Raw genomic sequence first — 12,809 nt, 5'->3', positions numbered from 1 at the left:
GAGTTTTAAAAGATATCTTCACTGGTTCAGGTGATTCCGGTCCTTTTTGAAATGCGGAGTGGCCTCTGCCGATTAGCGTGACTTTTTGTCTCAGCTGTGTTATGCTTTGTCCTGTAATTGGAGTGTGGTTTTGTCCCAGCCAAAACTCGTGCTGAGCCTTAATTCCTAACAGTATGGAGGTGGTGGGGCCTGTAGAGGTGTTTGGGGCCATGGTCAGTGTTTTTCTCGAGAGACTGGGTTAGTTTTCCTGGGACTGGAGGTGGTCCCTCGGGACGAGGTTAGTAACCACGAGTGTGTTGCTCTAAAGTGATTTGGGTTCCTTGGCTTGCTCTCTCTCATCCTTTTGTGCGTGTTCTCACCATGTGATGCTTTCTACTGTGTCATGACACAGCACCAGGCCCTGTCCAGATAGGGCCATTTGATCTTGGAATTGTAGCATTATGAAACTAGGAGCTAAAGAAAACCTCTTTTTTTTTTTGTAAATAAATTTCCCAGTCTGAAGTATTTTGTTACAGCAACACAAAATAGACTAAGAGTGCTTTCTGGTCCAACAAGATGGTAAATACTCTCTTGGACATTTCTGGCTTCTTCTCTAGAACTTGTCTTTCTTTCCAACAGCCTTGGTTCCTTTTTGGGGGAAATAGTATTTAGGGATTTCAGTCTGGGTTGGAGGAATGTTTATTGTTACTGGGTTGTCATTGCTTCTAAAGTTTTTCAAATCAGAGTAAACCTCGGGAGTGTGTGTGTTGGAGAAAAAATGAATCATGGATTCAGCCATAAAACTACATGATTATAACTTTTCTTCAACTACTTGTGAATTGATTGTTTTTTCCCTACTATTTTTTGAAGCCGTTGCTTCATACATTTTGGCCTGTGTTTCTGATGAGGAATCTGCTGTCTTTTCTTTTTTCCTATAGAGCTGTGTTGTTCTGATGTTCTGATTATTAGGGGTTTATACCACTTTGATGGAGATGTCCACGTTCATCGTGACGTTCAGTGTGATTTTCTTTTTCCGTGCTTTTTCTGCTTGGGGCTTATTGAGACCCTTGGAAATATGTGTTTCTTGTTTTCATCTTACTTAATTCTCAGCCAGTATACTTCAAATACATACTTTTTTCTGTTCTCTGTTCCTGCCCATTTTTTCCAGGAACTCCAGTTACATGTATTATAGTCTGCTGTTTGTTCCACAGTGCATCTGATCTTTTTTTTTTTAAAAAAAATTCTTTTTAGACATCGATGGACCTTTATTTTATTCATTTATTTGTATGTGGTGCTGAGAATCGAACTCAGTGCCTCACACGTGCGAGGCAGGTGCTCTACCACTGAGCTACACCCACCGCATCTGATCTTTTTGAGTTACTATTAATCCTTTTCTATTTTTCCTTTTAGAGTTTCTATTGCTCTGTCTTCAAGTTCCTTCATCTTTATCTGCCATTTCTAGTCTATTTTTAATCCCATCAAGTATAGTTCTCATTTCAGATACTGCAGTTTTCATCCTTTGGGGTTTGATATTGGTGTGTCTGTCTGTCCCTTTCCATATCTGTAATGCAATCTCTAGACCTCCTCAGGCGCATGCCCTCCTCTGCCTCTCAGATTCATGGAGTACAGCTACGGTAGCTGTCCATGTTCTTTTCTTCTGTTCCTGTGGTCTGTGGCTTTCTGACTCTGTTTCTGATTTTGTCTGTCTTTGTTTTGTTTTGTTCTGGTCCTGGGGTTTGGACCCAGGGGCACTCTTCCACTGAGCCACAACCTCACTCCTCTTTATTTTTTGAGACATTTCACGAAGTTGCCCGGCCTGGCCTTGAACTTGCCATCCTCCTGCCTCAGCTTCCCAGGTACCTGGGGATTATAGCTGTGTGCCCCTACTGATTTATTATTACTTTTCAATCTGGTTATAGGTCACTTTTTTTTCTATCTTCCATTCCCACTTCTGTTTCTATGAAGCACATCAGATGTTACTAATATGGAAACAGTTTAATGATTTAAATTATAAATTAAAAATAAATTTACTTTCAATTGAGTTTGATTCCAGATATTGCAAATATTTGTATTTATTACAAGTACTTTTGAAGGTTAAAAAACATGAAAATATTTTAAACTACATAGTGAGAAAAATACATGAGCAAAAATCCTATAAATCATGGTGCTCCTGTAAAAATATTACTGGAGACTTCAGAGAATAGATCTTGCTGTGTCCACTTGAAGAATGTGGGATTTCTGAAAATAAAGGCTTTTGGTTCACACATCTCGTCCCTCATCATAATTGTCACTTGCATCCTTTGCTCCTGTGTTACTCTGCAGAGGATGAGTGACATTTAGGGGCAACACTGCCATGGCAGTCAACACCTTTTCTAGTCCTTCACAGTCTGTGTGGCATTTAGGTAGTCGGTGGTTGGTATTAGCCAGCAGAGACGTGTTGCCATTTCACAAGAACAGATCTGCTCTGTGGCACCGTGTTGTGGTGAATGAGGGCTTAGGTGGCTGGAGAAGGCACCTAATTCAGTTGGGTGTTTATTGTGTGGAAAGAAACAATTGCTTTTTGAAACTGAAACCCAGGTCAAGATATTTGTGGCTGTGTTCGTGCTGTAGGTGTAGACAATGAGATGCTTGTTCTATTTCCTGAAAATGCCCCCGAGGGAAACCTAAGACAATGAGCACTGCGTGTGTTTCAGTGTGACTTGGCCTCAGGGCTCCTGTCCCTGGCGGGTGCCACCGGAGAGCAAGGCCTTGGTCCACATGAATGGGTGTGAGTTGGCTCTCTCCCTCTCCCTCACCTTTTTACTTCTTGCCGAGAAAATGGTAATGGTAATACCTGCTATTTTCTATATATGTGGATATGCATGTTTACGTGTATATATGTATGCGTGTGTATATATGTAATTTTATGTAATTTCGGGTGGTGCTGGGGATACCTTATGATAATTTCTTTTTCTGATACTAGGGCTCGAACCCAGTGATGCACTACCACTGAGCTGCATCCCCAGACTTTTAGAAAAAGATTTTTTTTTTTTTTTTTTAAAACAGGGCCTTACTATGTTACCCAGGCCGGCCTTTAGTTTGTAATCCTCCTGCCTTAGCCTCCTGAGTATGTGGGATTACAGGTATTCACCAATGTACCTGGCATATAGACACAGACACACAGACACAAAGACACACAGACACAAAGACACACAGACACAAAGACACACACACACTCAGACACATATAAATTTTTTTAAACTGGGGATTGAACCCAGAGGCGCTTAATCAGTGAGCCACATTCCCAACCCCTTTCTTTATATTTTGAGACAAGATCTCACTGAGTTGCTTAGGGCTTCATTAAGTTGCTGAGGCTGGCTTTGAACTCATGATCCTATTGCTTCAGCTCCTGAACTGCTAGGATTTCAGGCATGCATCACCATGCCTGGCTACCTTATGATATTTTAATGAAGATTAATGATCCCTAACAAAATGCCTAACACATTCTAAGTATTCAGAAAAAAAAGAAATCTATAAATCTTAGCTTTCCATGACTTTGATTTTCTCTGGAAATAAAAGAGTTTTATTTCTGCCAAATTAGAGGCCTTGATAGAACAGGGCATAGTTTAGTGAATTGTACCTGTCACAATCCACGATACTGCTGTGGCTTTTAGTTTCAGAGGACTGTGTCAGTCGGCTGGAGCTGCCAAAGCAAAACACCACAGACTTGGTGGCGGGCAGGGGGGGTGGGTACAACCGATATTTGTTTTTCTCACGGTTCTGGAGACCGGGAATCGAGATCAAGGTACCAGCAGGGTTGGTTCCTGATGAGGCCTCTGTCCTCGGCTGGCAGATGTCCTTACGTGGCCTTTCCGGAGTTCACGCACTGGTGTCTCCCTGTGAGGACAGGAGCAGGACCTTACCCCTGTGTCCTCACTGGCCTTCACTGCCTCTGAGGAGTCCTTTCTTCAGTCACACTGGGGTGAGGCCTTGGGCGTGAGGAGTTTGGGGAGACACGTTTTAGGCCCTAGCAGTTCTCCCCTGCCTGGGTTAGAGGGCTGCTGCAGAATGGGTGGAGACAGTGCTGCCGTGTTGATGTGTAGGTTTGTTATCATCCTGTCCCTACAGTACACAGCAAATGCGTACTTTCTTATTTTCTCTTCATCTTTTCCCACCCCTCATATGTCTGTAACGTTGTGACTTTCAAACTGTTCTGGCCATAACCTGGAGAGAATTACATTTGCTAGTATGTATACATTCACTAAGAAGTTACTAACCATAATTCACAATTCAGTAGCCACCCTTACAAGGTGACATGCATACTAGTTCCAATTCAATGTCCTTTTTTTTTTTTTTTACACTATTGCCAGTGGACGACTTCATGTAATTTGGAAAGCACGGCTGTAGTATAGGTTCTCAGCCATGGTGTGTGACACGCTGACTGACTCTTTTTTAGTTCTTTGAGGTCATGAACGTACAGTCCGCTTGCCTTGATGGATGGTATTTGGGAAGCCCATCCTAAGACTTCCCCGCAGAGGAAATGCTAGTTTGGAAAGTTTCCCTGCCATTTGGCAACCTCTGCAGGAAGCAGACAGTAGAATGGAAAAGTTTCATCACATTGACGTCTTGGCTGAGAGAGGAGCATGCCAAGGTGTGGATTCAGCAGCAGGGTAGGTTGTGAGCAAATCTCACTGTAGCCCAGTGATGATGGAGTTTATGTATCTATTTTCTTTTTCATGGTGTGGGCTTGGTTTTGTTTTAGAATCATCTTTCCTTATCACAAGCTTCTCCTTAGTAGATAGAAGAGTCACTTAAAAAGTCTGGTTTTTTGATGTCTTTGTTTGAGGTCTTAATTCCATGGTGACATATTGCATTAGATCTTGGCTATAACTTTATTCACGTTATCAAGTGTTATCAGCTGAAGCCACACCCAGCTAGCTGTTAATAGTTGACTACATTGGCCCCTGTGAGCTGATGTAGCAGGTAATGAAAACGTGTCATATCACCCGGAAAGATGTAGTCAGGAAGGTGGCATTGCAGGGGACAGTGAGCTCCCTCCAAGTGCAAACAGAGTGGCTCTTAAGTGTCCAGCCACGGCACATATGGACCTAAGAACTATGTAAAGGCTACTGAAAGGTGGCTTCTTATGGGAGGACCCCAGGACACTGCAAGGTTGTCAAGCATGAGATCATACCCTGGCTTGCCCTTCATTTGATACATGACCTTGGACAAGTATCTGAGCTCCCCCTTTCCTCCTCCAGGCTTCGTTACAGATCAATGAGATCATGCCTGGAATAGACCAGAGCCACAAGGTGAGAGCGCTCCCCTCCCGGCTCTCCTCCATTTCTCCAACTTGTAAAATTGTGATAAATGAGGAGTACACGAAAACACAAGAAAAAGATGGAAGGCCAGTAAAGATATTTCCTCTTCAGTTTATTCTTCCCTCGGTTGTTTAGGATGCCGACTGGCTGTTTTTTTAGTGTGACAGGAAGTAAAAGGTAAAGACATAGAAAGAGAAGGCTGCACGGTGGCAGGGGGGATGGGGCCCTGGCCACCCCCAGGTACCTGTGAGCTTCAGTAGAACCCCACTCCTCCGTAGGTGACGGGCTGTCCTCGTGATTTCAAGACACCATTGCTGACTCACCAGGTTTAGGGGTTCTTGTGACCTACCCCAGCACAGCTCTCACCTAGGGCGCAGGGAGACTGTAGTCAGAGGCGGATACACCAGATGTCCCCCTGAGCCAGGATGAGTCACAGTGCCTGAGAGCCAGGATCAGGTAGGAAAAGGTTTGGAAGCCTCAGGAGAGTCACACTGTGGAGGCTGGAATTGCCTGGTGTGCTTTCGTTTTAAAGTGAGCTTTCCCAGTCCTAAAGCATGGGGAACCTGAAGGGCCAGGGTTTTCAGAGGGAGAGCGGTAGATAACCAGAGGATCGTGGCCACTCACCCAGAGCTGGCTCCTTCTAAGCCCCCAGTGGGCTGCTCCTTAGGCCTATGGATCCTTAAAGAGCAAAATGGGAGGTGGGAGGTCGCTGGTCGTGTCCTCCTGGTGCCTGACCTGGGCGTCGAGACGTGGGCGGGACAGCCATGGGACAGCCTCCCAGTGCTGAGGAAGACTGACTTGGGTGATGAGCCCAGGATGCTGCCTTTGGCCATTCTGTGCCTAAACATGGGGAGGTCACAAGGGAACCAAGTGCTGTTATTTTGGGCTTTTCTCTTTCCTTATGAGGTCTTCTGCTGGGTACTTCTTTTAATTCCCTCCCGAGGTGCCCTCAGAACAGCAGTCCTAACGCAGACATGCTTCCTTCTCACAGACCCAGATCTGCAAGTTCAGAGTGAGTCCTCTGGCCCTTTCTTCTGGGAGGTGCAGGTTGAATATCCTTTATCCCAAATCCTGGGTCCCAGAAAAGTTTTGGATTCTCTAGGATGTGGGGATATTTGCATATGCATAATACCATGCCACCCAGTCTAAATATGAACTTTATTTGTTTCTCCAGATGGTCTGAAGGTACTTGTGTATGATATCTTCAATCCTGTGCATAGAGTAGTTGATTTTGTATACTTTGGACCAGAAATCGGGGACGGGGTTTTCCACTCGTGACATCATGTTGGTGCTCAAGGTTTCAGACTTTGGAGCACTTCAGATTTTGGATTTCCAGATTGGGTTGCTCAACCTGTATTACAGGATGTTCACATGAATTTACAGTCTGGGGAGAGGAAGTTTGCAGGTAAGATTCAGTGGGAAAGGAAGTTCAGTTTTCAAAAAATGTACAAATGGCGTTTGTGTAAGTTGTGACTCCAGTGGCCCTTGTGCCTCTTACACTGACTCAGTTATTCTGAACTGTTGTCCAGTAGCCTTTAATGTCTCTGAAGTCAGAATACATCCAGCTGACCTAGACAGCCTGGTACAGACCTGCCTTTTCTTGTCCAGGATTGTGCTTCCTTTACTGAGCACGTCACTGAGCATCTGCTGTGTGCCGGACCCTTTACTGGGGTATTCTCCTATGCTGGGGTACCCATCCTGCAGTGGAGAGGACTAGCAACCTCCTCGAAAAGAAACAGATGGCTGAAATGACTGCGTTTGGTTAATAGCATTGTTTAATGCTCTGATAACATGGTGACGATTTTTAGTTGCCTGTGAAAGAAATTAACATATTTGATTTTTTTGCTTGTGTTTGTTAACATGTACCTCATCTTATAGGTTTTTAGGGATATTGCTGTAAATGGTCTAAAGTGTCCATTTATAAACCTATGAATTTCCTGGCTGTTGCTTGTTGGTTGAACAATGTCTGTTGCAAGTGGCAACATCCTTGTGCGGCCCTTCCCAGGAGGTCCTTCCTATTTGAACTTGGGCTTTGGTGCTTCTCCAAGGGCCTCTCTTCTCATGGGGGACACTATGTGAGATTGTTCAGAATCAGTCTGCCACTTGGGGTGTGTTCGGTGTTGGAACAGCTGCACAATTACAAATGCTTCTGTCATTTGAGGGTAGGTGCTCTGTACATTATCGAGGGACACAGGGTGGTCACAGGAGTCCCAAGGCTCACCTGCTTGGTGAGCTGGTCTGTCACATGGCTGTGGGACTGGAGTTTGTAAGTCCCAGTCCTGTGGCAGGAGAGACCATGGCACCAGGGAGGATGCCAGCTTTTCTGTGACAACCAGTGGCTCGGGGTGTGAGAACCCTCTCGTGGAATGTTTGTGAAACATAAACACAGGATACTTAATGTTGGGAAAATGATCGCTTTTGTTTTTTAACCTCTGTCTCTCTGTTCTGACCCAGGTGCAACGTTAGAAGAGATAAACCAGCACTGGGACTGGCTGGAGCAGAATCTCCTCCATACTTTGTCTGTCTTTGATAATAAAGATGACATTGCCAGCTTTGTCAAAGGGAAGGTAAAGGTAGGTTCCTTGATCCTAACCTTTCTTTCCATCTTGCGGGTAACTCTATGATGTTTTGAACTCTGCAGTGTACCCACAGTTTTCACCAGTCTTATTACACTTTTTGGCTTACTGCAGAAAGCCAAATTAGTTTAATTTGTCACCTGTCTTTGCAGTCCAGAAAAATACACCTGAAATTAAAAAACAAACTTCATTCTTGGGTCTAGTTCCTGTTATCCTTTACAGGTGTAAAGGTCCTTTTTGTTCTTGGTGGGGGAGAAAACCCATAAAGTTAAGATTTCTGTTTTTACAGAGCAACACGTTATTTTCTTCTCGAATTAGTTATTCCTGACTTTTTTGCAGCTGTATCATTCGTCACCATGTTGGACTTAGTGCTTCCTCCTGCTAATGGTGAACTTTTGTTCTTCTGATGTTAATTAAATGGAATTAAAGGCAATTAAGCTTCAAGAAGGCATGAGAGGAATATTGGGGAGGTATTTGAATATAACTCCTGCCAGTTATATTCTTATAGAACCGGTCTTGCTACAGGAACATGATGGGTAATTGGTGCTTTAATATCCTATTGGGCAGGGAGACGGTTCCTCATTCTCAAGTTCACTCTCATTACACATCTGAACACATAAGCCCGCAGTACAGTCTTCTTCCCTTGGGATGAAAGAGCCCAAACATTCTGCCTTTCCTCCCTTTTCCTGTCCCTCCTTCCTCCCCTTCAGTCCCTTTCCTCTATTCAGCTGATCCCCAAATGTGGAATGAAACCAGCAAAATGGTGCTGTATACATAAATGAGTATGCCACAGTGAGTCCCACCTTTTAGGTATATTTATAAAGCATCCATTTAAAAAAAAACAATAAATAGGAGGAAGACCTGTCAAGTAGGAAGCACTGGGGACTGAATGGAGCACATTATATTCCATGCATTTACGATTATGTCAGAATTAACCCCGCTACTATGTATAAATGGAATGCACTAATAAAAACATTTAAAAATCCCAGACAATGGATTTTGTTTTCCTCAAAACAAAACTTAAGAGTTACAGCTTTCAGTAAAGGGTGTCAAAGCGAATTTTTTATTTTAGAGGAAAAAAAGAGAAGCACTCTTTTCTTATTGGGGACTGGGATGTTGTCAGGACCAGAGAACGGCAGAGGTGACCCAGGCAACTAGGGCTTTGCATCCAGGACATGACCCCTGGCCTGTGGGTCAGAGTGGGCCTGGGCCAGGGGTCTCCCCTCATCCTGGCCTGATGGACTGTGGCTCAGTGTCCTGTGTCAGATGGCACTGAGCATTAGTAACACTTAACCTACCTCTCTTGGTCTAACGTGGACTGTTGTGGTTTTTTGATTTAGGTATTTCCCTTAATTGGGAGGAAGGAAATTCATTTCTGATACACTGGTTTTTGAAATACTTCTGTAAAAGAAGAAAAATGTTCCTCTAACCTCCTAGGTTCTATGGCTGAGGCCCTGGAAATGACACTGACTAAAGACGAAAAACAGTTAATTTTGTGCATGTAGAGTATATACACATGGCAGAAACTCAGCAAGAGTAACTCCGAAGGGGGATTGGAATCTGACCTTGCACAGCATCTTAAGGAAAAACAACAAATTGGCAGAGGAGTGATGGGACAGGAAAGGGGATTCAGGCTTCTGGGGTGGCACAGTGTGGGGAAGGTAAGCATACCAGGGGAAACTAGTGGAAGGTCAGGGCTGTCTTTGAGAAGTTGTGTGAGTCCCTTGTGGTGCTGAAATCTAGAGTCAGAGTTGTCTCCCGGAGGCAGAGGCGGAGACACCTGTGGAGATAGAGATTCCCTCCTGGTTTGGGGCACTGGGGAAGGCAGAGAGGCTTTTTGGTACCTAGTCTTTTTGGCTTATAACTTGTCTTCAGCTCAAAATAATCCTTATGCTAAAGTGGCATATTTTGGGGTGACAATATTGATCCATGACACCTCAAATCTAATATTCCTTAAAAGAAAGAAACGAAAGAAAGAAAACCGGAGGTGGTGGTGCTGGGGGGAGTCTGAGAGTACAGCTTAGCATCTGTTCCCCCCTCTCCTTTGGCCAAACGCAAAGGATCTGAGGTTTGGGGCTTTCCTGCCCATATCCTCAACACTTGGCTGCTCCAAAAACTTGGAAAAAATCCCTTCTGCTTCAAGCTGTGCCTGTGACCAGACACTGCAGCCCATGAAGGTCGGGAGGTCTCACGGCCACCATCCTGGCTGTGCCTGGAGCCTTTGGATCCTGTTCTCAGCCAGGCCTGTTGCTCTAAAGCCTAATAAATCACGAAGAAAACAATCTCACCAGCCCTCAGGTTTATTTTAAAAGTCATTTAAAATTAGATTATTTTAATGTCATGCCCAAGTTTAATTTTTAAAATAGCTTATATAGTGAGGATTTGGAGCACCCCCAGCCCCCGAAAAGCAGCCTCATCTTAAGGAACATAGACTCTCATAGACAGTCCTATAAAACAAAAATGAAAATGTTAATTGAAAAAAAAAAGGCAGGTAACCACAGATTGTCATCCATTATAAACGGGCCACAACTTATATTCTAGACCCTTCTGCCACCACCGCAGATCACGAAGGCCCTTCTTGTTAGTGGTTTATTGGCAAACAATTGTCGTGTCGAGAGTCCTTATGGCCTCTGCTGTCTCCTGCACACCCAGGGCTCGGGAAGTACTTCTGGCCTCTGGAAGCTGGGCTACGGTCCCCGCTTCTGCAGTGCCGTGCATTAGGCTTTGCAGAATCCTCCAGTCAGTGTTTTGCCAACCTTCTTGAACCTAATGAAGACTTTTGTCAGTGTTTTAAAAAGCCTAATTCTTCTCTCCCATTTGGGTTATTCTTCAGGGTCGATGTGAGCTCACATACCAGAACCCATCGCTGGGTCCTTGTTAGGCAGCTTTCCCTCATGTAACAAATGCCTGAGAAAATCGGCTTAGGAAAGGTTCATTTAGGCTCACAGTTTTGGAGGTTCCAGTCCATGATCGGTTGGCCCAGTTGCTTTCGGCCCTGTGGCAGGACAGCACACCATGGCAGGGGGCTTATGGCACAGCGAAACTGTCCACCTCATGGTGAGTCAGGGAGCAGAGAGAGGAAGGGGCTGGGGTCCTGCTGTCCCCTTCAAGAGCAAGACCCCAGTGACCCAGGGACCGCCCACTAGACCCCACCTTATAAGGCTTCACCAATACACCACCCTGGCGAATGAGCCTTTAACACCTGGGCCTTTGGGAGACTTTGAAGATCCAGACTGTAGCAGCAGAGTAGGGAGGATTTGGAAAATAATTTCAGAATTGAAATTCTCAAACTCTTAGAAGTCAACTAATTCAGCCTAAGCTTCAGGGATAGTAAGTGGACAAGTGAGAGTCTTGTCCTTGGGTTTTGTAACCTCATGATGGTTAATTGATCGCTGCTGCTTTTTTCTGGTGGAGGTTCTTTCTGGGTAGTGGAGAGGGGTGGGTGTCATGGAACTAGCACAGATTCCTCAAGTGCCTGGGTGCATCCGCCCTTCCTCTTCCTGTGCTTTCCCCTCTCTCCTTCCCTTTACCCAGCTCCCTGGATAAAGGCCCCATCTTTCTGTGTCTCAGGCTTTGATTGCTGAGGAGACCAGCAGCAGGCTCGCTGAGCAGGAGGAGGAGCCTGAGAAGTTCAGAGAAGCCCTGGTGAAGTTCGAGGCCAGGTTCAACTTCCCTGAGGCAGAGAAGCTGGTCACCTACTATTCTTGCTGCTGCTGGAAGGGCCGGGTGCCCCGCCAAGGCTGGCTGTACCTCAGCATCAACCACCTCTGCTTCTACTCCTTCTTCCTGGGCAAGGAACGTAAGTGAGGCCAGTCCCGGCATCTGCAGCGATTTGGTCCTTCAAGATAAACTTGGCCCTGGGGATGCTTGGCATGGCTCCCCAGAGAAGCCATTAAAGGTGACATTCACAACAAAAGATTTAAGTGGATGGTTGAGATGACAGCAGGTGATACTGGATTAATTTCCAAATGACTTGTGCAGATAATTGAGTTTAATTATACATGCTGCAACTGGGGAGCTTGATTTTTGAGACAATTTATTTTTCAGCTGCCTTTGGAAGCATATCTTTGTAGCTTACTTTAAATAGCTACTGAAGGGCTTTTACTAACATCGATCACGTGGAAAATACAGTATCATATCTGATGGCTGAGTATTTCTAAAAGAATAGAAAGTATTCTTGCGTCTTTTTTTTAATAGTTGTAGATGGACACAATACCTTTATTTTATTTATTTATCTTTACATGGTGCTGAGGATTGAACACATGCTAGGCAAGCGCTCTGCCACTGACCTGCAGCCCCAGCCCTATTCCTCCTTCTTACTGCAGAAGGACATCTTTTAAAATTTGCAGCCTTGAACATTATAACTGCTGGAAATATAGTCACAGAATTGTTTACCTGGGTCACCTAAGAACCAGAAAGAATTGATAGACTTGTCACCTGTTTAGCTAGCAGTGTCTTAGGCGACGGCATTCCCATAGGGAAAAGCTAGGCCACACGTGTCAGTTGTGCGTTCAAGGCTTAAAAAGCTATTGCCATGGAAACTGCTTTCAGAGCCAGGTGTTTCCCGTGCCTGTGCTGGGGGGACAGATGCTGCACACACATGCGTGGTCTCTCTTCATTTACTCCACAAGTGGCACCAGAGGGAGGCCACCTCTGAATGTCTGCTGAGGCCAGCTTCCTGCACATGCTGTTTTCTCTTTCTGTCCTACCAGCCTTGGTTCGGATGCTTGGGACCCCACCCCATGTGCACAGTCCTTTCCTGACCTTGCTTGCAATGGTCTCTGGCCTAACCTTGGCCATCCTTACTTTGTTCTTTCTGAAATGCTTTTCAAAATGAACTCCCTGCTTCTCCCTGTCTTCAGACTCAGCCCGTTTGGAAACTCCTGTTTGTCCTTCAAAACCCAGGTCAGCTTGTCCTCTCCATGATGCCTTCCTTGGGCCCCACATAAATGAC

At 45.0% G+C, this 12,809-nt stretch overlaps 1 protein-coding gene across 4 annotated transcripts in view; it reads left to right on the top strand.

The window, feature by feature from the left end:
* Tbc1d8 (TBC1 domain family member 8) overlaps nt 1–12,809 on the top strand; it is a 121,034-nt gene that overhangs the window by 65,368 nt on the left and 42,857 nt on the right. For all 4 annotated transcript variants that reach the window (XM_076832519.2, XM_076832518.2, XM_076832520.2 and 1 more), the window contains exons 3-4: nt 7,734–7,852; nt 11,426–11,654. In XM_076832519.2, coding sequence (XP_076688634.2) covers nt 7,734–7,852; nt 11,426–11,654 — 348 coding nt within the window. The remainder of the gene's footprint in view (nt 1–7,733; nt 7,853–11,425; nt 11,655–12,809) is intronic.

Source organism: Callospermophilus lateralis, chromosome 14, assembly GCF_048772815.1.
Source record: "Callospermophilus lateralis isolate mCalLat2 chromosome 14, mCalLat2.hap1, whole genome shotgun sequence".
Lineage (NCBI taxonomy): Eukaryota > Metazoa > Chordata > Mammalia > Rodentia > Sciuridae > Callospermophilus > Callospermophilus lateralis.
The sequence above is the reverse complement of the archived record's forward strand: the minus strand, read 5'-3'. Positions and strand labels throughout refer to the sequence as shown.